The sequence below is a fragment of the Entelurus aequoreus genome, linkage group LG26 (genome assembly GCF_033978785.1).
Source record: "Entelurus aequoreus isolate RoL-2023_Sb linkage group LG26, RoL_Eaeq_v1.1, whole genome shotgun sequence".
Lineage (NCBI taxonomy): Eukaryota > Metazoa > Chordata > Actinopteri > Syngnathiformes > Syngnathidae > Entelurus > Entelurus aequoreus.
Window position 1 is genome coordinate 11080016 of NC_084756.1, and position 24923 is coordinate 11104938.

The following is a 24923-nucleotide window of genomic DNA, read 5'->3' on the forward strand; positions in this document are numbered from 1 at the left end:
ACCAGTGTTTTTCAACCTTTTCTGAGCCAAGGCACATTTTTTTCATTGAAAAAATCCAGAGGCACACCACCAGCAGAACACATAAAAAAATTAAACTCAGCAGCCATTATTGACAGTAAAATGTCATTCTCGCAATTGTTGGATATGACTTTAAACCATAACCAAGCATGCATCAATATAGCTCTTGTCTCAAAGTAGGTGTACTGTCACCACCTGTCACATCACGCCCTGACTTATTTAGAGTTTTTTGCTGTTCTCCTGTGTGTAGTGTTTTAGTTCTTGTCTTGCGCTCCTATTTTGTTGTTAATTGTCATGGCATATATGGATGCACTTTGTGGACGCCGTCTGCTCCACACGCAGTAAGTTAAGTTCAAGTTAAAGTTAAAGTACCAATGATTGTCACACAGACACTAGGTGTGGTGAAATGTGTCCTCTGCATTTGACCAATCCCCTTATTCACTCCCTGGGAGTTGAGGGGAGCAGCGAGCAGCAGCGGTGGCCGCGCCCAGGAATAATTTTTTTGGTGAGTTAACCCCCAATTCCAACCCTTGATGCTGAGTGCCAAGCAGGGAGGTAATGGGTCCCATTGTTATAGTCTTTGGTTTGACTCGACCGGGGTTTGAACTCACAACCTACCGATCTCATCGGCCGTCACTCGAACGAGTATGACGATCCTCCTGGTAGGGGTGTATCCCTTTATGGAGGATGCCTGTGCGTGACTTTGTTTTACGTGGGGAGACTGGTGCACAGACAGTCACCACACGATCCTTGACAGAATCGGGTCAGGGTCCAGTGGCATGGAGTCCAAGACGACTGGGGACCCTTTTCTGCTGCAGCCTTCTTCCGCCATCGCAGCCGTTGTGGTAGTTCTTAAATCTACCGTCTTCCGCCTGCTCCGCTGTTGAGGTCTTCACCGTATCCCTGCCTAGGGGGCAGTCAGTTGCTAGGCCTTTGCCAAGGGCCACCTGGGGTAACAGTAGTAAAGGGGTTAACCTCTTAGTACCCCAAGACCCCATAGAGGAGCCTCCACTGCCGGATGCACTTTAACGTCATGCCCAGGACACACACTCTAGCCACTAGGCCACTGAGTAAGTCTTTGCTGTCGTCCAGCATTCTGTTTTTGTTTACTTTGCAGCCAGTTCAGTTTTAGTTTTGTTCTGCATAGCCATCCCTAAGCTTCAATGCCTCTTCTTAGCGTCACTCGTCTTTTGTTCATTTTTAGTTTAAGCATAAGATACCTTTTTACCTGCACGCTGTCTCCCGCTGTCGTCTGCATATTGGGATCACGACAAACCATGTTCCCGACATCTACAAAGCAATTAGCTACCTGCTGCCACCTACTGATATGGAAGAGTATTATATGGTTATTCTGCCAATCTCTCGACAGTACAGACACTCAACAAAGGCACATTTGCGGATTATAATTACTGGTTTGCCAAAAATATTTTTAGCCCAATTAGGTGAAATTACATAATCTCCTACGGCACACCAGACAATATCTCACGGTACACTAGTGTGCCGCGGCACAGTGGTTTAAAAACACTGATCTGGACAGACTGCAAGCACACTTCTGCAGGAATTGTTAGATTTCTAAGATAAAAAGCTAAATATTGTTTTATATGATGCAATGCAAATAAGATATCACCATTATGTCTTATTGATAAGAGACATACAAATATTTACAGACACAAATTGCATAGAAACACAGTATCAAGTACACTTGTTTTCATCCTTGCATGCTCACCAATCAAGGTTTGAATCGTTCTACTGCACCCTAGTGGACAAATGACGAATTGCTTTTTGGCAGTGCTGATCAATTTGACAGGGGTGTAAAACTCATTTTCATTGAGGGCCACATTGCAGTTCTGGCCGCTTGTTACAGTGAATATAAATAATAATGTATTTTGTTTATAATATTGTTCACCTCTGCATACCATTGTATTTGTATTAACATTAAATAAATCTTTCCTCGTCTCCCACCGTAGTGACAGTGAAGCCAAGCGCTACATATGCTTTGTCATATTTAAATAGGGAAAAGAAAAAGAAAAGCATGTTTGCCAATAAATAAATAAATAATTAAACGATTCCGATCACATCTATGAATTGATATGATGGGAATCTTGAGATTAATTGCTTGGTGCTGCGATATATTGAATGCGTCATAATTTGCCACCTCAGTAGAAGGCATGTTCACCTCTGGCACAGTCACTACAGAAAAAACATTATGTGGGTTGTGTATTATTCTAGGAGAAATGCTATGTGTGCAGGGATTTTCCAGCCTGGCGCTGGTTAGTTCTAGTTTAACTGACTCCTCACCCGGACTAACAGACTCTGCAATTGCCTGTGTCCAAGCTTGCTCTAGTCTAGTTAGTCAAGTGTGACTCAAATAGTAATCTATGTTTCTAGTTAGAGCGATGGCGCCTTCCCGGTTAGGGTGAAGGCAGTTCCTCCTCAGCAAGCCCAGTTTGCCACAGAAAGAGGGCCAATTATCAATAAACGTTAGTCCCTCTTTACTACAAAAAATAGCCAGCCACTTGTTAAGCAAAACTAATCTGCTATACCTCTCATCATTGCCTCTCGCAGGAAGGGGGCCAGAGACAAGTACTCTATGCCGGGACAACTTTCTAGCAAGATTACAAGTCCTAGCTATGTTTCTCTTTGTAATCTCCGACTGTCTCATCCTAATCTGCTATACCTCTCATTGTCATTGGAGCCGACGTGTACAACTATGTTCGCGTAGTTAGTGGTGCGATTAGTCTGTCATGAGTGTTTACTAGGCCTGTTGTGAGTTAGCTCCCTTTTCACAGATAAAATCACAAAGCGCAGTACAAAACATAGGTGAAGTTAAACAACAATTCAATTAAAACAACTGGGGCAACATCAAAATAAGGATACAAAGTGTATTACAAATGATAGTTTAAAAAGTGCATTAACTAAAAGCTTTACTAAAAAGAGAAGTTTTCAAATGTTTCTTAAAAGTTTCAACACAGACAAGATCACGGAGGGACTGGTGCAAATTTTCCAGAGTCTGGGAGCTTTAGCCTCATGGAATGCCAGGTCTCCACGGGTTTTAAAACAAGTTTTTGGGATCTTTAGAAGACCCTGGCCTGAAGACCGAAGGCTTCGCCATGAGGATTAGGGGCATAGCAAATCAGTGATGTACTGAGGGGCCCCACCATGCAACGCACGGAATGTCAGGACTAAAATCTTAAACTCAATGCGGAATTTAACTGGAAGCCAGTTAAACACAGTATGTTTTAAAAAGCTGGGGATCGACCCAGACTGAAGTGAAAGGTTTATCAATTTTACCACCCAAGGACCAACAGCATCAAAAACATTTAAGAAAAGTGGAGTAGGATAAATGTCCACAGGGCTCGATGTGGGTTTCATTTTGCCCACTAAAACCTGAACATCCTATAGGCTGACAGGAGTAAAGGAAGACCATGGTGCGCACACAGGGGCTGGAGTAGTGCACAAACCATCCAAGGGAGGACTAATACTGGCCCTTATGTCTTGCACCTTGTTCACAAAAAAAGTTTAAAAATCTATTACAGTCATCCTGTGTGTACACAGGCACCTGAGGAGATGGAGGTGCAACAAGATTGTCAATAGTGTCAAATACGACTTTAGGGTTTTTCTCATTATGCAAAATAAGATTTGAAAAGAAAGCCGAGCGAGCACGTTTCATCATTTCATTTAGCTCCATTATCATTTCTTTCAAATGGAGTCTCTGGACTTCTAGTTTTGTGGCTTTCCACAAACGTTCCCCTTTCCGACAGCTTCTCCTAATGCTGGAATTGGCTTCATTCATCCATGGACAAAGTTTTTTATAAGAGCCTAGAGTGTTTTTAGCTGGTGCTACTGTGTTCAAAACAGTCAGACAAGGATGATTGAAGTTATTCATAAATATATCAACATCATCACAGCTAGCAAAGGTTGTTGGGTCAAAAAGCACAGAAAACGCGCTGATTGCAGAGTCATTTAGAATGCGCGCCTGTTTCCTCACTTTGGAAGTAGTCTGATTCAGTTAGAACGGCAGATTAAAAACAATGCAATATACAGTGTATATGTGTGTGTGTGGATATATACTACCGTTCAAAAGTTTGGGGTCACATTGAAATGTCCTTATTTTTGAAGGAAAAGCACTGTACTTTTCAATGAAGATAACTTTAAACTAGTCTTAACTTTAAAGAAATACACTCTATACATTGCTAATGTGGTAAATCTATTCTAGCTGCAAATGTCTGGTTTTTGGTGCAATATCTACATAGGTGTATAGAGGCCCATTTCCAGCAACTATCACTCCAGTGTTCTAATGGTACAATGTGTTTGCTCATTGGCTCAGAAGGCTAATTGATGATTAGAAAACCCTTGTGCAATCATGTTCACACATCTGAAAACAGTTTATCTTCTTACATCAGCCCTTTGAGACACTTGTGATTTAGGGCAATATAAATAAACATTGATTGATTGATTGATTGATAAGCTACAAAACTGACCTTCTTTTTAGCAGATTGAGTTTCTGGAGCATCACATTTGTGGGGTCAATTAAACGCTCAAAATGGCCAGAAAAAGAGAACTTTCATCTGAAACTCGACGGTCTATTCTTGTTCTTAGAAATGAAGGCTATGCTACAGAATTGTTTGGGTGACCCCAAACTTTTGAACGGTAGTGTATATGTATATATATATTAACACGGAATTGGTAGCAAACATGGCGCGTGTTGTTTCGTTGGCCATACTCTCTATATACACTTTTATGGTGTGTAGGTCATTCCAGTCATTGCGCATTACTAACTGTTAATACTGTAAGTATTGTACTAATTAACCACAAGCTGTAAACAGTCATCTCAGCTGTAATTTTCCTTAATTATAAAATGTAAAAGTTGGTGAAGTTAAAGTTAAAACCGTAAATGCTCACCAGTAGCATGTCAATAACAAAGCCAATGTATATCAGCATCAAGCTGGCACATTTTTGGAGATGTGGAACCTTCCTAAACTCTTTTGAGTAAATTAATTGTTGGCATTGAAAATTGCAACTTTACCTAGAGATAGTTGGGCTGAGTGCACTGGAATTCAAAAAGCATGCTAAATAGACCGTTGAGTCAGCAACTGGGCGTGACGTCACCAGCAAGCCAGGTGCCAAAACATGGCACCTATAGATTCTACGTGAATCGCTGCCCTGTAGGATCGGCTGGATTCAGTCAGTGCCTAAGAAAAGTAGCAGATTCAGTACCCATCCCTACTAGACACAACAATAAGCTCGATCATAGATGCTAATAAAACTTCTGATATGAAGTCGCCATGGTTATATGCATTAATGAACATAATCAAATGTAGATGTGCCAGATTGTAGCCAAAGGCTAATTTCTAACTGCAGTCCCCATCAGGTTGAAGGTACATAGAATAGAGCAGTGTTTTTCAACCTTTTTTGAGCCTAAGGCACATTTTTTGCGATGAAAAAATCCGGAGGCACACCACCAGCAGAAATTATTAAAAAACAAAACTCAGTTGATAGTAAAAAGTCGTTGTCGCAATTGTTGGATATGACTTTAAACCATAACAAAGCATGCATCAATAGAGCTCTTGTCTCAAAGTCGGTGTACTGTCACCACCTGTCACATCACGCCCTGACTTATTTTGAGTGTTTTGCTGTTTTCTTGTGTGTAGTGTTTTAATTCTTGTCTTGTGCTCCTATTTTGGTGGCTTTTTCTCTTTTTTTTTTGGTATTTTCCTGTAGCAGTTTCATGTCTTCCTTTGAGTGATATTTTCAGCATTTACTTTGTTTTAGCAATCAAGAATATTTAAGTTGTTTTTATCCTTCTTTGTGGGGACATTGTTGATTGTCATGTCCGGATGTACTTTGTGGACGCTCTCTGCTCCACACGCTGTCTTTGCTGTCGTCCAGCATTCTGTTTTTGTTTACTTTGCAGCCAGTTCAGTTTTAGTTTCGTTCTGCATAGCCTTCCCTAAGCTTCAATGTCTTTTGTTAGGGGCTCTCACCTTTTGTTTATTTTTTGTTTAAGCATTAGACACCTTTTTACCTGCACACTGCCTCCCGCTGTTTCCGACATCTACAAAGCAATTAGCTACCGGCTGCCACCTACTGACATGGAAGAGTATTACACGGTTACTCTGCCGAGCTCTAGACAGCACCGACACTCAACACATCATTTGTAGACTATAATTACTGGTTTGCAAAAAATATTTTTAACCCAAATTGGTGAAATTAGATAATCTCAGTGGCACAGTGGTTGAAAAACACTGGAATATACCATCATCACAAAGACCACTAATTCAGCGTTCTGGGGAGCACTTATTTTTGTTCAATTATCTTCCACACAAGGAAGACCTGGCCATGAAAATAATGCCTACATTAATCCGGTCCCTGGTGCAAAAAAGGTTGGGGACCACTGGTATTCAGGGTTTGTATTTATATTTACTTTTTACACTGAACTTGCATTTTTCTGATTAATCTCTATTATAGTGTTTGTGGTTTTGGATCATATCCGCTTGGACGTTGTAGCTTTCATCTGCTGCTGGACCAAGCAACAGTTAGTGGGAGTCCTCACATTCAAAATAAATAGCTTCTCTCAAAGATTTATTTTTTTATTCAAATAATGGCATTGCATTAAAAACCATAACATTTGAATAAATGGGAAAAAAACATTCAAATATTTACAGACAAGTGAAGAGGAAAAAAATAATTTTAGCTTAGATTGAATGGAGACACTTAGAATTTAAGGATTTGTTTTTGAATATGCAAGGAAAAAAGTAGATGCATCATCCTCAAAAAGAAGAAAAAAAGATCATTGGTCTTCAGCGTTGAGGGTGGTGGGCTTCTTGACTGATTTTTGGACTACCCACAGATGAGTGAGAACTCCTTGGATGGGCAGTCTGTGTCCAGGGTTGTGTTTTAGCAGTCGAGAGATCAAATCCTTGGCTCCGGCACTGATTTTGAAATGAGCAGGGTAGGTGTACTCCACCTAAAGAGAAAAGACAGCAACAAGAGTTGATAAAAGGACTGTTTTATGATGTGTTGAAGCTGGTTCAAGTGTGTTCCTGGGGCCTCATGTATGAAACTTGCCAACTTCACATACGCACATTCTACAGGCTTTGGATCGTATGGGGACACACGGATGGTAGTTCAGACTTTGCAAACAACAATTGAGGCAAGAACACACAATTCACTTTTTCGCCAATTCATATTTGCGAGACGTTCATTTATATAGGGGACCATTTTGACTTTTATCTGTCACAATGTGTTTCTGTGACTGCAGTACATGTGGCCAGTTGGGCAGACAGCTGCAGCTGGGGAGGAATGTCCCCATTTTGTGTCATGTACCGCAAGTAGCTTTCCTGTGTTCTAATAATAAATTGAGTAATCACATAAGTGTCAAAGTCTTTAATATTATTTTTTTTTCTCGGCAAGCATGTTTATTTAAAAGACTGCAAACTAAATATTACATCATTTTCACATGAAACTTATCTGGCTGTGAGCAGGCTACTTACTGTATGAAAACATTTTGTTGTAAGTTACACACACATATATATATATATATATATATATATATATATATATTTATTGGGGGTTCGGTTATACCGGTACTAATTAAAATAGGTTCTGTATTGCCTCTGAAATATACCGTTTTGTTTTTTTGTCCCTGACTTGTCCAGGGTGTACCCCTCCTTCCACCCAAATGCAGCTGGGATAGGCTCCAGCATCCCCCGCGACCCCGAAAGGGACGAGCGGTAGAAAACGGATGGATGGTTCGCCGTCGTTACACTGCTTGTAATACACGCAAAAGCGCATGCTAGTCAAAGCACACACACAGAGCACTGACAAGCAGAAAAAGTGTAGAGGAAAAAAATAATAATAAATTACATAAAAAAATTAATTTAAAAAAGATAGGAAGAACATATTTTGGCTCAAAAAACTAACAATAGTGTTAGCTATAAAAACTGAAGTGCCTTTCTGCAAGCGCCGTTTTAAAACATAGCTTGCGTCTAATGTGAGTCTGTAGTCGGCAGTGTTTTAGCTACTTTTAAATCACTAATCCTTGCCTCCATGGCGGCGGAAAAACTTGATTCTTACAAACATCCCTGCAGGACAAAGAATAGCTAAACATACTTTACGACACACTGTAGGAGGATGCAATAGCTTACCACTAACAGCAAGCTGGCGCTTCTGAATGTATTCAAATGCCAGAAGTGGATATTTTAAGAGACTGTTTCAACTGCAAGTGTTCACAAAGTACAAAGTAGAAGAATTATGATAAACATCTCAAACCTTATGTGTTTACTTATGGTATTGGTGTTTATTTATTCACTGTACTGTTACAGGGAACAAAGAAATGGGATAAAACTGCTATGATATGAAAAGGGGTAGAATTGAATAAGCTCTGCTTCTTCCTACTCGGACATGCTGTAATTTAAAAACTGGAAATGTATTGTAAGCATGTTCGAAATAAACCGAGCTACACTGAAGTTTATTTTAAGCAGACATGAGCGGGAACCAACTAATAGGAACTAGACGCTTGTTCCGGCCAGCACAACCCTCCAGAAGAGTAGCAAACCTTTGACAAGGGGCCTCATGTAACAAGAGTCGTGTGGATTTCCTACTAAAAATAGATATACATTCAAATTCCAGAAAAAAACAGTGTATGCAAGTAAAAATTCAGATGTATGAAAGTGTTCGCACACACAAATCCAAGCACATTTCTTTGTTACATTGCAATCAATATGGAATTGTTCCAAAATGTCTGTGTGGCTTGGCCATGCCCCATTATAAATACGCAAATTATGTTGAAAGTAGCTGAGAACGGCACACGCTGCACAATCGGGACTCAGTAGGAGGTGCTTGTTTCCCCTGCTTGAAGCGATCAAAAAGAGGGTTGAAATGTGTGTGCTACAGAAACAATACAGGCTAAAATAAAAAAAATAAAAAAAGGTCAGGCATCAGGAAAAAAGGTGAATAAGATGGAATAGACAAGCATCGAGAAGAGTTGCTGCAATTGTCTTCTCCCTCCCTCACTGGAGTGTGCGTGTCTCTCCCGAGTCCACTGAGTGACTGAGTGAGGCAAAGTGGAACACGGAGGACAACGCCCCAGCCTAGGCCGCTTCATGGAGGGGCGGTACGTACAGCTGTACCTACTCAATCAGCCTGAAGTGCCACCAGCTGTGCGGCCCAGCTACAAACGTTTCTTCTCTAATAATAATAATAATAATAATATAATGGATTAGATTTTATATTATATTTTATATATTGTTAGATACTCAAAGCGCTCACAGAGAAGTGGGAACCCATCATTCATTCACACCTGGGGGTGGTAAGCTACATTTGTAGCCACAGCTGCCCTGGGGTAGACTGACGGAAGAGAGGCTGCCAATTTGCCCCTAGGGCCCCTCCGACCACCACCTATCATTCATTCATCATTCATTCACCAGTGTGAGCGGCACTGGGGGAAAGGGTGAAGCGTCCTGCCCAAGGACACAACGGCAGCGATTTGGATGTCAAGAGGTGGGGAGCGAACCTGCAACCCTCAGGTTTCTGGCACGGCCGCTCTACCCACTACGCCATGCCGCCCCGCCTCATTCAGGTTTGGCTCTCCTCTGTGTCAAGCCAGGGGCATCAGGCAGTAAGCTGAGACATCCACTATTTCCCCATTAATGACATTACTGGCGAAATGTTTACTGAGATTGTGTTTCTCTTATTTTATAGGCATTTAAGGAAGTGTGAATTGGGAAAGATCGAGAACCACGGATGGGAGAGATGTATGGTTGTTAATTGAGACTAAGTTTGATGCTTCCACATCCTGCCCTTCCTAAAAAAGACTTGTTCAATAAACACCCCTTTTCATCTTTCTGCAAACTGTATCCCGTGTCTTGGTGTGAATCAGGTGCTACAATACAAACAAGGTCAAAAGACAGTGGACACCATTTGAGGAACTATAATATGTAGTTCAGCCCAAAAACTTCATACAGTATACAGTCGTGGTCAAAAGTTTACATATACTTGTAAAGAACATAATGTCATGGCTGTCTTGAGTTTCCAATAATTTCTACAACTTATTTTTTCATCTGACCACAGAACTTTTCTCCAGAAGGTCTTATCACTGTCCATGTGATGTCAGATGAAACAAAATTTGAGCTGTTTGGCCACAATACCCAGCACTATGTTTTAAGGCTGAAACGACGCGTCGACATAGTCGACGTCATCGGTTACGTAAATACGTCGACGCCGTTTTATGTGCGTCGACGCGTCGCATATTTACGTCACGCTACCGTCATGGCGAAGCGCAAAGCAGACGATCAAAGCAGACGATGCGAGCGGTGCGAGCGAGGGGGAAAAAAATCACGCCAAAAGTTGTCAAAAGTGTGGAAGTATTTCAATACACAGCCTAATAATGTTGTATGCACACTGTGTCGAGCGGAAATGGCCTATCATAGCAGCACAACGGCTATGAACGAACATTTGAAAAGAAAACCATCAACTAGTCAATCGTCCGCGTGAGCATACGTTGTCATCATTACACAAAAACATGAATGTGTCATTTGTATCTGCTAGGAGTGTAACGGTACGTGTTTTGTATTGAACCGTTTCGGTACGGGGCTTTCGGTTCGGTACGGGGGTGTACCGAACGAGTTTCTAAGCTAAAGCTAACTTTAGCTGCTAAAGTCTTAACAAGCTGCTTCGCTCCTTCTGCCTCTGTCTCAGCACGCAGCATTGTCCCACCCACACAACCATCTGATTGGTACACACGAAGCATTATCAGCCAATCAGCAGTGCGTATTCAGAGCGCATGTAGTCAGCGCTTCAGCGTGGAGCAGATAGGTGTTTAGCAGGTGAGCATCAGGCAGCAGACTCTCCCCAAATGGTAATAAACACCTCCCAGTCAACTACTCGTAACATCACTATGAGCCCATTGACCTTCTAGAAACTTAAACTGCAGCTCAGCTCACTCGCAGTCCTGGCTTGAGGTGAAGGCTAATTACCTCTCAGTTCCAGCCACATCGACCCCTTCTGAGCACCTATTTTCAGCTGCTGGGAATATTGTAAACAAGAAAAGAACCAGAGCATGTAGACATGCTAACCTTTCTTCATTACAACTGTTAGTCACTCACTGGAATGAGTAGAATTGGTTATTGTATACTGTGTTGGACTGGATGTTTATTTTGCACATTTTAAAAGCAATACTTAATGTTTACAGTGCTCCAGAATATTTAGATTGGCACTTTTTTGTATTGGATGTTTATCTTTATTTTTGCACATTTTAGCAAATAAGCAATACTTTCACTTTTGTTGAAATGTTTACACTGTTGTTACAGAATATTTCGTTTTACACATTTTTGTATTGGATGTTTATCTTTATTTTTGCACATTTTAAAGCAAAATAAGCAATACTTTTACTTTTGAAATGCTTATACTATTGCAGAATATTAAGACTTGCACTGGATGTTGACTTTTATATTTGCACATTAAAAAGCAAATAAGCTACTTTTAATTTTGTTAAAGGTTAAAAGTTTTAAATGTTTACATTGTTACAGAATATTTAGTCATGTTGTTGTCAATGTTGACTGAGTGGCCATACTTCTTTTTTTTGTAAATAAAAGCCATGCTTTTTGAAAAAACTGGCCTACATTTATTTTTTCATCTTCATTTTGAATAAAAAAAAGAATCTGTAAAAGGAAAAATAATCTATAGATGAATCGAAAAAATAATCTATAGATTAACCGATTAATCGAAAAAAATAATCTATAGATTAATCGATATAAAAATAATCGTTAGCTGCAGCCTTACTATGTTTGGAGGAGAAAAGGGGAGGCTTTTAATCCCAGTAACACCATTCCTACTGTCAAGCACGGTGGTGGTAGTATTATGCTCTGGCCCTGTTTTGCTACCAATGGAACTGGTGCTTTACAGAGAGTAAATGGGACAATGAAAAAGGAGGATTACCTCCAAATTCTTCAGGACAACCTAAAATCATCAGCCCGGAGGATGCGTCTTGGGCACAGTTGGGTGTTCCAACAGGACAATGACCCCCAAACACACGTCAAAAGTGGTAAAGGAATGGCTAAATCAGGCTAGAATTAAGGTTTTAGAATGGCCTCCCCAAATTCCTGACCTAAAAGGTGTGGACAATGCTGAAGAAACAAGTCCATGTCAGAAAACCAAATAATTTAGCTGAACTGCACCAATTTTGTCAAGAGGAGTGGTCAAAATTCAAGCAGAAGCTTGTGGATGGCTACCAAAAGCGCCTTATTGCAGTGAAACTTGCCAGCAAATATTAACATTGCTGTATCTATACTTTTGACCCAGCAGATTTGGTCACATTTTCAGTAGACCCATAATAAATTCATAAAAGAACCAAACTTCATGAATGTTTTTTGTGACCAACCAGTATGTGCTCCAATCACTCTATCACAAAAAAATAAGAGTTGTAGAAATGATTGGAAACTCAAGACAGCCATGATATTGTTCCTTACAAGTGAATGTAAACTTTTGACCACGACTGTAAGTCAATCTACAATGAAAACATTTACAATATGTTGGTTAATAGGTCCATACAAAAGCAATGTTGATGTGTACAGTAAATATACATATTATATTGTTAGTCTGGAGCCCTGACTAAGAATTAATGCTTTGATTTATCAGTGTTTCCCCTTAATGTAATTGTGGTGCACCGTAATGGCATTTTCATTACCGCCACATCTTGAAAATCAGTTTTTGGGGTTTGAAAATATTATATATATATATCTCGTAGCCCCCAGAAGAAATCACACAAAGTCTGATGCTATTTGTAACTTTTAAAACCAATCTTATGATAACGAACGGCACAATTCCAACAGCCTTTCCCTGCCGTGCAAACACTTTAGTCTCAATGACTACGCGCTTCCCCAGACACACAACACTTCCTCATTTTCCACCAATCACCTTTCCGGCATGACAACAAAACTGACATAAAACCCAAACCACATGAACATAAAACATTAACACCAGCTCGTCGTTACAGTATGAATTGTTATATATTATTACTTGGGCACTACTGACAAGTGATGTACCGAAAACTCGACCACCAAAAAAAAAAGACTGATAACCGGAAGCCGCGCTGCAGAAACCGGATGTAAGCAAAACTCACGCCATTGTCTGGAATGTTGTCAGCATGTCTGCAATGTTGACATACTTTTAATAAATCCCAGAAATACCCGCGGACAGTCATCTGCAAAAGGTGCAAATATTAAGACAGTGGTGGCTTCTCAGGAGAGAAAGTTACTGGAGCAAAAGCGCAAAGCAAGTGGGATGTCATGATCGCAGCAGTTTGCCACTTTCATCAGGACATCGAGAGACAGAAGTAGTCTCTAAACACGAGTACATTTTATAACATCAAAAAAAGATGCTAGATTTGTTGGTAGTTTTTTTTTAACTTATTAAAAGTCTCTAGGCACTTGAATTCTCAAAGTACATTACCACACCCCCACCGGTAACTTGGCAATTTAGGGGAAAACCTGTTTATAGCTGTGGATTTCAAAAATAACTTAATGCATGAATAATTTACTTTGCCAAAAAATTCCATTGTCATTTGTCACGGCTAATAATGCCTTACCCTGGATATCCTGCGATAAGTTTCTTCATGAGATTTGGTTTCAAATGGTGGTTTCCCAACCAGGAACTCGTAGCAAAGCACACCGAGACTCCACAGGTCAACCTTCTCGTCATGAGTTCTTCCTTCAATCATTTCTGGGGGCAAATAGTCCAGTGTTCCACATAAAGTTGACCTCCTGCACAAAGAGGGACACAGTTAAGTGTGTTTCCATAAGAATGAAAGACTGAGTAAAATAAATAAAGTAAATACCTTGAGGAAGGCGTGTGAACAGACCAGCCAAAGTCAGCAATCTTCAGCTCTCCGTTGGACCCTAGTAGGAGGTTCTCAGGTTTGATGTCCCTGTGGATCACCTTCTTGGAGTGACAGTAGTTGAGGGCGTCCGCCAGCTCCATGATGTACTAAATCATGCAGCACATGGAACACCGTAAAGGACATGTATGCTTTTTCCCCCCCATGGTTGGGATTTATAGGGACAACCCCCCATCATAATTGCTTGGAGTGTGAAACGAGGCAAGTAAACTTACTGTCGCACTTTGCACTTCAGGAAAATTTCCACAGCGCTGCAGCTCACTGAAGAGTTCGCCTTTGGGCGCGTACTCCAGTATAAGATACACACGGGATTCGTCATGGAAGTAACCATACAGTCGCAGGATATTAGCGTGCCTGCAGTGGAGTATTCAGAGAAAGCATGTTGAACTAAAACAAAACATTGTGTTGGTACATTAAGTACACAGTGAAAATCAAATTTTTAAGCAGAAATATGAAAGACGCAATTGGTGCAAAGGACCACCAGCCATCATGTCTTGCAGGAAGACATGATAGAATATACTGTATGTACTACAAAACCCAAAAGCGGTGAAGTGGGCACGTTGTGTAAATAAAAACAGAATACAATGATTTGCAAATCCTTTTCAACTTATATTCAATTGAATAGACTGCAAAGACAAGATATTTAATTTTCCAAATGAGAAACGTTTTTTTTTTTCTTTGCAAATAATCATGAACTTAGAATTTAATGGCAGCAACACATTGCAAACAAATTGTCACAGGGGTATTTTTACCACTGTGTTACATGGCCTTTTTTTTTTAACAACACTCAGTAAATGTTTGGGAACTGAGAAGACACATTTTTGAAGTGGAATTATTTCCCATTCTTGCTTGATGTACAGCTAAAGTTGTTCAGCAGTCTCCCTTGTGCTATTTTAGGCTTCATAATGTGCCACACATTTTCAATGGGAGACAGGTCTGGACTACAGGCAGGCCAGTCTAGTACCCGCACTCTTTTACTATGAAACCAAGCTGTTGTAACACGTGGCTTGGCATGGTCTTGCTGAAATAAGCAGGGGCATCCATGATAAAGTTGCTTGGATGGCAACATATGTTACTCCAAAAACTGTATTTACCTTTCAGCATTAATGGTGCCTTCACAGATGTGTAAGTTACCCATGCCTTGGGCACGAATACACCCCCATACCATCACAGATGCTGGCTTTTCACCTGTTCCCAATTAGCCTGTTCACCTGTGGGATGTTCCAAATAAGTGTTTGATGAGCATTCCTCAACTTTCTTGTCTTTTTTGCCACTTGTGCCAGCTTTTTTGAAACATGTTGCAGGCATTAAATTCCAAACGAGCTAATATTTGCAAAAAAAAATAAAGTTTTCCAGTTCGAACTTTAAGTATCTTGTCTTTGCAGTCTATTCAATTGAATATAAGTTGAAAAGGATTTGCAAATCATTGTATTATGTTTTTATTTACCATTACACAACATGCCAACTTCACTGGTTGTGGGTTTTGTACATATCTTAAAAAGTAGGGCTGGACAATTAATCAAATTTTGATCTTGATTTTGGCTTCTCACAATCAAAAAAATAAAACGAAAAAACGATGGGCTGTGCATGCAAATTCCTAAACGCATGTAGTTAATGATTTATTCTGCGGGAGTGTCTGCTTTTTGGCAGACACTTGCCCTTTTAATATCGTAACCCAACCACGACGATATCAAGACATGTTTACCACCGCGATATCTTCAATATTGTTACATTCCTACTTAAGAGCAGGGAGTGGAACAGTGGACCAGTGTGCAGCCTGCAGACCAGCTGGGAACATGACAAACAGCATATTTGCTTTCCTGACCTCGAAAAAGCATTTGACAGGGTGCCTAGAAACAAAATGCGGTGGGTAATTGAGGAATCGGGGTCCAGTACTTACACCAACCAAAGCAGCACTGTTTTGAGAGGCACAAGGCACTTAATCAATACTGGTGTCAGACAGGGTAGTGTAATCTCAACCCTTCTGTTCATCCTTTACCTGAGCCAAAGCATACTCAAAGTAGACATAAGACTATAAAGCCAAACCATCTTGATATGGAGATGATACAGCACAAATGGGAGTGTGTCTTTTAAAACTCCAAGCCATCATGGACTAGTTCATCAAGGAACTTCCTGCAGCAAGCCTCAAATTAAGCGACAGTAAAAAAGAATACATGAAAGTGGGTAAGCAGCCAGAAGATGGTGATATTCCCATCAATGGACATGTATTTAGCCATACAAAAACCTTCACTTACATGGGCAGCAAACTGTCCAATTATTGGAAGTGGAAATAATAGGATTAGTAAATGTACAAAGAACCATATTGCCTTAAAACCCCTCCTGAAAGAAAGGTCAAATCCCAAAGATGTTAGGGTGTGTACTGTATATACACTACCATTCTAAGGCCAGTACTACTAAGTAGGGCTGGGCGATATATCGAGTTTGTAAGATGTATCGATATATTTTTTAACAGGATATAAATTAAGAAAATATCGTAATATTTATATAATTTATTTCACGTTAAAATGACCAAATGCCGCTTATTTGTTGTGTTCCTTGATTCTCACCCGTTCCCCACTCCCTCTCATGGGCTACCAAACCCCTCCCCTTCCTCCTTCCAAGACGTATTTGCACATATAAGAACATCCAAAATTAAATGGTTGTTTACAATGAGTCACGATTGGTTGAGATTAAGGCAAAACATTAGACAGGCCAATGAGAGGCAAGATAGGGTGGGTCATGGAACCAGGAAGGGAAATCACAACAGACATCCCAAATGACAACGAGAGAGAGTCGTAGAAGAGAAGAACGATTTATATATTACAAAAACTAGTGGAAGATGGCAGAAGGATTCTCTTCCTAAGATTTTTATTTTAGCGATGTAGACGACATGCAGGAAACCCACAATGCGTCTACTTGGCCAAATTTGGACAAATGTATGTGTGATCTCGGCTTTCAAACAAACATAAACCTAAATGACGCCTCGGGACAGAATTCTCAGCGCGCTGCGGTATCACTTGTTTGTTATTGTTTTGCTTGAAGATAGCCAGGTTGTAGTGGGTGAGTGTTTGAATGAGCAACTAATGAAATATGTGTTGAGAATGTATGCTGTGTCAAAGTAAACTCAAAGCCGATGCATGCATCAGACTGTTGGCTCAAACCCAAATCAAAAAAACAAAAACAAAACCGCGTCACTTAAATGCTTTGCAATTTCTTTTAATTTCAAAACTAAGGTTCAATACGGAGCGGTTGAAAACAATTTCTGCTGGCGTCTCTTGTGTGCAGCTCGCGCACCTGTGTCAGATTGATTATCAACGCAACAGCCTCCATTGATTGCGTCACCGCTCAAAACCAACAAAAATGCAACATTTGTAGTTTCTCTTTAGATGGCTCCAACAGTATGCATCTGGATAAAACATTCATTTGAGTTGTAAGCCCAAATCAAAACTGTTCTCGTGTTGCCTATTTCGCACGAGAAATGCTGCCAAAAATGTATGCCGAAGTGAGGAAGATCATGGCCGCACAATGAAGTTAAGTCACTTACCAGAACCGTACGTGTGTGACAGTCCATTACATAGTCGACTGGGAAATAAAAAGTGCCTGCCTACAAATGTATTTTTTTATCTGAGTTTGATACATATTATATGCACAGCTCTGCTATTTATTTTACATATAAATAAATATATTTTCTATTTTATTTAAGTTATGTAATTCTGTGCTACTTAAAGGCCTACTGAAACCCACTACTACAGACCACGCAGTCTGATAGTTTATATATCAATGATGAAATTTTAACATTGCAACATGCCAATACGGCCGGGTTAACTTATAAAGTGCAATTTTAAATTTCCCGGCAAACTTCCGGTTGAAAAGGTTTCGATATGATGACGTTTGCGCGTGACGTCACGACGGCAACGGAAGTATTCGTACCCAATGTGTCACCATACAAACTGCTCTGTTTTCATCGAACAATTCCACAGTATTCGGGACATCTGTGTTGGTGAATCTTTTGCAATTTGTTTGACGGACAATGGAGACTGCAAATAAGAAAGTTGTAGGTGCGATCGGTGTATTAGCAGCGGACTACAGCAACACAATCAGGAGGTTGTGTTGTGTTTGAGCTGGATACAAGACGCACTACTGTGAGTACAGCTTTGGCTTCCAAACATTTGATCGCTTGCCCGTACGTGCGTGTCGCTATGTGCATGTCATGTACGTAACTTTGGGGAAATATGTTTCTTGCCGACTCTGATGGCAGCCGGGGTGTCGTCGAAAGCTACAACGCCCGCCGCCACTCCGTAGTTAGCTTCAATTGTTAAGCTTCGCCAAGCTGGAAATTATTAACCGTGTATTTACATGTTCATGGTTTAATAGTATTGTTGATCTTCTGTCTATCCTTCCAGTCAGGGTTTTTTTTTAATGTTGTTTCTATCTGCATTTGAGACTGATGCTATCACGTTAGCTACGTAGCTAAGTTAGTTAGCTTCAATTGTTAAGCTTCGCCAAGCTGGAAATTATTAACAGTGTATTTACATGTTCATGGTTTAATAGTATTGTTGATCTTCTGTCTATCCTTCCAGTCAGGGTTTTTTTTAAATTTTGTTTCTATCTGCATTTGAGACCGATGCTATCACGTTAGCTCCGTAGCTAAAGTGCGTCAACGATGTATTGTCGTGGAGATAAGTCACTGTGAATGTCCATTTCGCGTTCTCGACTCTCATTTTCAAGAGGATATAGTATCCGAGGTGGTTTAAAATACAAATCCATGATCCACAATAGAAAAAGGAGAGTGTGTGGAATCCAATGACACCTTGTACCTAAGTTACGGTCAGAGCGAAAAAAGATACACCCTGCACTGCCTCTAGTCCTTCGCTCTAACGTACCTCATCCACGAATCTTTCATCCTCGCTCAAATTAATGGGGTGATCGCCGCTTTCTCGGTCCGAATCTCTCTCGCTCCATTGTAAACAACGGGGAATTGTGAGGAATCTTACCTCCTGTGACGTCACGCTACTTCCGGTATAGGCAAGGCTTTTTTATCAGCGACCAAAAGTTGCGAACTTTATCGTCGTTCTATACTAAATCCTTTCAGCAAAAATACGGCAATATCGCGAAATGATCAAGTATGACACATAGAATGGATCTGCTATCCCCGTTTAAATAAAAAAAATTCATTTCAGTAGGCCTTTAAACAGTTTATTTTCTCTGCTGTTAATACCCATCTTGACTAACTCTCAGTGAGATGGCTCGCAGCAGTCACCCAAATTTTAGAACTGTCTGCATCACTTTATTTATAACAAAGATTGACATTTACTTAACGATTTTATAATCGTCCATGTTCGAATTGTGATGCATCTAAAAATGTATTATTTCCCCCACCTCTACTATGTAGTGTACTTCATTCACATTATTAATAATAATATTTTTTGTACAGACGTCACTCATGCACTAAATTAGTCTGATTTCTCAAACAGTTTGGCTCTACAGTTGTGTTCAAAATAATAGCAGTCCCACATCACTAGCAAGATAAATCACTGTTTTTGTTAGAATTTCAACTTCTACACTGCAAGTAAGTTTCTAGAATGTTTAGTAAAGGTATAGAAAACCAACAGACCCAACAGGAATGATGTGCATGCTGCTGATTCTGTTAAACTGAATCATTTACTGAAAGGGGCGTGTTCAAAAAAATAGCATTGCTGCGTTCCATAAGTGACATCATTGATTATGTGTAAAAAAAAATATGTTAAACAAGTGGCCCTTATTTTAGGATCAAGGCAACTGAAGCTGCATGTGCTGGCTGTGCATTTGTCCTTGGAAAAAAAAAAAAAAAGAGTAAAATGGGTCGTTGAAGACACTGTTCAGAAGAAGAGCGTTCTTTGATTAAGAATTTAATAAAAGAGGGGAAAACTTATAAAGAAGTGCAGAAAATGATAGGCTGTTCAGCTAAAATGATATCAAATGCTTTAAAATGGCAGCCAAAACCAAAAAGGCGAGGAAGAAAAAGAAAAACGACTATTGGAATGGATCGGAGAATAACCAAAATGGCAAAGGCTCAGCCAATGATCAGCTCCAGGAGGATGAAAGAAGATCTAAGATGGCCTGTGAGTACCGGTACTGTAACAATCAGACCACGTCTATGTGAAGCCAAGCTACCAGCAAGAAGCCCCCGCAAAGTCCCATTGTTAAAAAAAAGACATGTGCTGAAGTGGTTACAATTTGCCAAAGAACACATTGACTGGCCTAAAGAGAAATGGCGTAATATTTGGGGGAAGATTGTTCTTTTTGAGTCTAAGGGCCACAGACAGTTTGTCAGACGTCCTGCAAACACTGAATTCAAGCACCAGTACACAGTGAAGACGGTGAAGCATGGTGGTGCAAGCATCATGATATGGGGATGTTTCTCGTACTATGGTGTTGGTCCTATTTATCGCATACCAGGGATCATGGATCAGTTTGAGTACACCAGAATACTGGAAGAAGTCATGTTGTCGTATGCTGAAGAGGAAATGCCCTTGAAATGGGTGTTTCAACAAGACAATGACCCCAAACACACCAGCAAGCGAGTAAAATCATGGTTCCAGACAAACAGAGTTCAAGTAATGGAGTGGCCAGCACAATCTCTGAACCTTAATCCCATTGAAAACTTGTAGGCTGACATAAAGAATGATGTTCATGAGGCAAAACCAAAAACTGCAGAGGAATTGTGGAACGTAGTACAATTGTCCTGGGCTGGAATACCTGTCGACTCCATGTGCCACAGATGTGAAACAGTTATCAGAAACCGTGGTTATGCAACTAAATTATAGTTAATAATTCTAAGGAAAGTTGAATCTGCAAGCCTTTCTTAGTTTATACAGTACATTTGAGTTTTATAAAGAAAGATGTCAACACTGCTATTTTTTTGTTTTATATTTCTTGACTTTCTGTAAAATATTGTCAAATTGAATTACTTTTTTCCAATTTTCTGGCTTTGAAATAGAATGTGCCGTCTCCCCAATGCATTTGTGTTCATTAAAATACAATTTATTTGAAGAATTTTGAGGTTTACACACCTTTTTAAACACACTGCTATTATTATGAACATAACTGTACATAAGCATTCTACAACCCATGGGTTCAAATGCCTAACTTAATGCATGGACACAGTGTTTAAGCACTGCTGTCACCTAGATTGAGGGCTTGTGTATTGTTGAAGAATGAAAAAAAGTTAGGTAATGTTCTCCCTTCCTCTCATGCCCCCTACCCGCCCACATGGGTACTGACCTAAGGTGAGACTGGATTTCCACCTCTCTCCTTAACTGGTGTTCCACACCCGCCTTTTCCAACTGCTTCTTGAAGAGCACCTTCAGGGCCAGGATGAACTTAGTCTCTCGCTCTCTGGCCAGGTAGACGTTGCCAAATTTACCCTTGCCTAGCGGGCGACCGATTTCAAAGTTTTCCAGGCTCCACGGCTTCCTAGTTGGTGTAAGGGAAAAAACTGTCAACAATGATAGCCTAGGTAAATAGAATGTGCAAGATTTGAAAACACATACTTTGATGAAGTTATGCCTGCAGATTCTTTCTTGCTTGGTTTGTCTTAACAACAATAGCACATTATTTTAGCACCACCAACCTACATGCACACAACAATGATAAATTTAAAGTGACCATACTCTGTTGCAGCTGAGGTTTGGCCGATCCGATTGCTGATTTAGACAACCCTGTGGCAGGTTTCGTCACTGCTGGGTTCACTATGGGCTCCTTTTTCTTATGTTGGGTGGACTGAAAAATAGGTTTGGGCTGGTCTGCAGAATTTGTGGTTGCAGGGTTGACATTCTGATCAGCAGAAGAAGGCTGCTTGTAGGCAACTGAGACATGGGATGCTGATTTTTGGCGAGTCATCTGCTGCACAATGCGCTGAGGTCCATTTGATACACCCAGGACCCGTGTTTGTTCAGATGGAGGTACCAAAACCTTCGGCGCCAACTGGGATCGGCGGGAGACAGGGATTCGCTTTGGTCCAGCATCGCCTAGCTGTAATTACAGGAAACTACAATATTCATCAAATACATACTTAACCCCACACTAAGAAGTCCAACATTGCCTATCATGACCTTAATACCTAAATTGTGGAACCAACCAGACGTAACGAATTGACGGGACTGCGTCTTCATACCGTTGTACTTCTATGCAGCGTGTAAAGAAATGTGAGCAGACATATTTAAAAACAACCCAAAGGTTCTGTTGACTTCGGCACCGGGTATAAAGCCCAGATTTAAATTTGATAGTAATTTTAAGATGGACTGTCAAATTGGCACAGCGGGGAAGTCCAGATTTTTCCACTGACAAGAGCTGAAGTGAATGAGATGAAATGGGGAGATGCTCGCCATTTCCACTCGAATTAGCCGACGGGTACCACTGGCTTATACAGCGTTGAATAGGTCCAGCAAATTGTGAGTTCAAATATTTAATTTTTTCACTTTAAATATGTTTTTGCAATTTTTATTTTGACAGTACCACATAGGATATGTTTTTTTTTTTTTATTAAATCAACATAAAAAACACAAGATACACTTACAGTTAGTGCACCAACCCAAAAACCTACCTCCCCCATTTGGTTGTTTCCTTCTGTTATTAATATTCTGGTTCCTACAATATATATCAATGCAGTCTACCAGGGATAGTCCGTGAAGCACACATGATTGTGTGTGCTGCTGGTCCACTAAAAGTGCTAACCTTTAACAGTTAATTTTACTCATTTTCATGAATTACCATTTTTTATGTACCGTAACTGTTTTTATTTTAGTTTCTTTTTTGTTCAAGAATATTTTTTCTTCTTTTTTTTAATAAATAAAAAGGACATTATCTTCACCAGACCAGGTTGTCAATGAAATTAGATTGTTTAAAAGGATTTTACCAGGTCCAGTCCAGATTATGTCCAGGTCGGGCTGAGCAACACACACCTTCGTTTATGTACACTCAAATTAGGGAACACAACAACAGATTGCATATAATCTATAAACAAAATTACATTTTCAAAATAAGCATTTGAGAAACTCCCATCTATTTGCATGTTTTTTGGCATCATTATCAGTTTCAACCATATAACTTTCTAAAGTTAAAAAATGCTGAATACATTTTTTTAAAAAGCAATGCTAAGTGAAGATCTATTTTTGGCCTTAAAAATAAACCTTTTACCGAGTACTATGATTAGATTGACTAAATCATGACTGTCAATGAACTCTCCTAAAATAACAGAAACCACATCAAGCTTCATAAACAAACCAATGCTTAAACACATTTTCTTCCCGGCAAGAAATCTACGTTCAAAGAACTCCGGCTTATTAGTGATTCCCAGAGCCCAAACAAAGTCTGCGGGCTATAGAGCGTTTTCTATTGGGGCGCCAGTACTTTGGAATGCCCTCCCGGTAACAGTTAGAGATGCTACCTCAGTAGAAGCATTTAAGTCCCATCTTAAAACTCATTTGTATACTCTAGCCTTTAAATAGACCCCCCTTTTAGACCAGTTAATCTGCCGTTTCTTTTCTGCTCTGCCCCCCTCTCCTTTGTGGAGGGGGGCGGCACAGGTTCGGTGGCCACGAATGAAGCGCTGGGTGTCCAAAGCTGGGACCCGGGGTGGACCGCTTGTCTGTGCATCGATTGGGGACGTCTCTGCGCTGACCTGTCTCCGCACGGGATGGTCTCCTGCTGGCCCCACTATGGACTGGACTCTCACTATTATGTCAAATCCACTATGGACTGGACACAATATTATGCTAGATCCACTCGACGTCCATTGCACTGGTCGCCCAGGGGCGAGGTCCCACATCGGCAGTCCTCTCCAAGGTTTCTCATTGTCCCATTGGGTTGAGTTTTTCCTTGCCCTGATGTGGGATCTGAGCCGAGGATGTTGTTGTGGCTTGTGCAGCCCTTTGAGACACTCGTGATTTAGGGCTATATAAGTAAACATTGATTGATTGATTGATTGATTATCGATGTGTCTAGTGGGAGAGGTGAAAGTTAAGTCGGAGAAAATGCAAAGCCTTACCTTCATGTCATGCCTCTGGCTCTTCCGCTCGCTCGGAATTGTGATTTTAGCAGCAGTCTCCATTAGTCTAAAACACAGAAAAATTGAGTCATTACAGTTTACGTCCATTTTGAACTCAATGTCTTGTCTATGGAATTTACTCTGGCCTCCAGTCTGTTATGGGTAACTGTTAGCACTGTTAGCTTGTGTTCCAGGCCAAATACTAGCGTTGAAGAGAACACTTTCGAACAACACTCCATGCATAGTGTAATGTATTTTGTAACGTCCATCCATCCATTTTTTACCGCTTGTCCCTTTCGGGGTGGCGCTGGAGCCTATATCAGCTGCATTCGGGCGGAAGTCGGGGTACACCCTGGACAAGTTGCGACCTCATCGCAGGGCCAACACGGATAGACAGACAACATTACGTTACTTACCTAAATACAATATTGCACAGTGGCAGCAAGGAACCACTCAGGAAAAGCTCGTCACGTAAGGCAAAGCTAGTTAGCTTCGCTAGGCCAGCTAGCAGCTATAGTTTAAAAATGTTTACCGCCGCCTCGCTAAGTAAAAAAAAAAAAAAGACACTCTTTCGCAAAGTCCTATACGATCTTTGAAATGTTAAAATCAAAATACAACTAGCCTACGTCGGGCATTCGTTATATGTAATTTATATTCCCTAGAGAAGCCGGAAACAACACTCCAAACGTCGCCAATTGTGTAATTTCAAACGTCCCCCGCTTCGAACCTTTAAAGTCAGGACGCGCTGCAATTGGCTGAAATGGTGCAGAGACACGTTCACCATTGGCTGGCAACTTTGTGAAACGTGACGTCAGAATTGTTTCCCCCACAAACTCTAAATCTATCTATTAAACATAATGTTTCTCTCCGTCTTCTTTTAATACATACATAACAGAAAAGTATTTTGCACAAACTAAAATATGTCTCTTACACAATCGGCCCACTTCCTGTGCACGCTGTCAGCTTTGTCGCCATCTTACGGCA

At 40.4% G+C, this 24923-nt stretch overlaps 1 protein-coding gene across 3 annotated transcripts; it reads right to left on the bottom strand.

Moving 5' to 3' along the window:
- Positions 1-6583: 6583 nt before the first annotated feature.
- LOC133643037 (aurora kinase C-like) lies at positions 6584-24651 on the bottom strand. 3 transcript variants are annotated; one of them, XM_062037443.1, is made up of 9 exons: positions 24356-24651; positions 23940-24006; positions 21565-21925; positions 21445-21487; positions 21176-21367; positions 14128-14266; positions 13853-14001; positions 13604-13778; positions 6584-6985 (listed from the first exon to the last, which is right to left on the bottom strand). In XM_062037443.1, the coding sequence occupies exons 2-9, from the start codon at positions 24000-24002 to the stop codon at positions 6809-6811; spliced, it is 1299 nt and encodes a 432-aa protein (XP_061893427.1). In that variant the 5' UTR covers positions 24003-24006; positions 24356-24651; the 3' UTR covers positions 6584-6808. The 3 variants fall into 3 exon arrangements, with proteins under 3 accessions (XP_061893427.1, XP_061893429.1, XP_061893428.1); XM_062037445.1 differs by having other exon boundaries at positions 21565-21941; positions 24356-24650; XM_062037444.1 differs by lacking the exon at positions 24356-24651 and adding an exon at positions 24224-24246.
- Between the last annotated feature and the right edge of the window lie 272 nt (positions 24652-24923).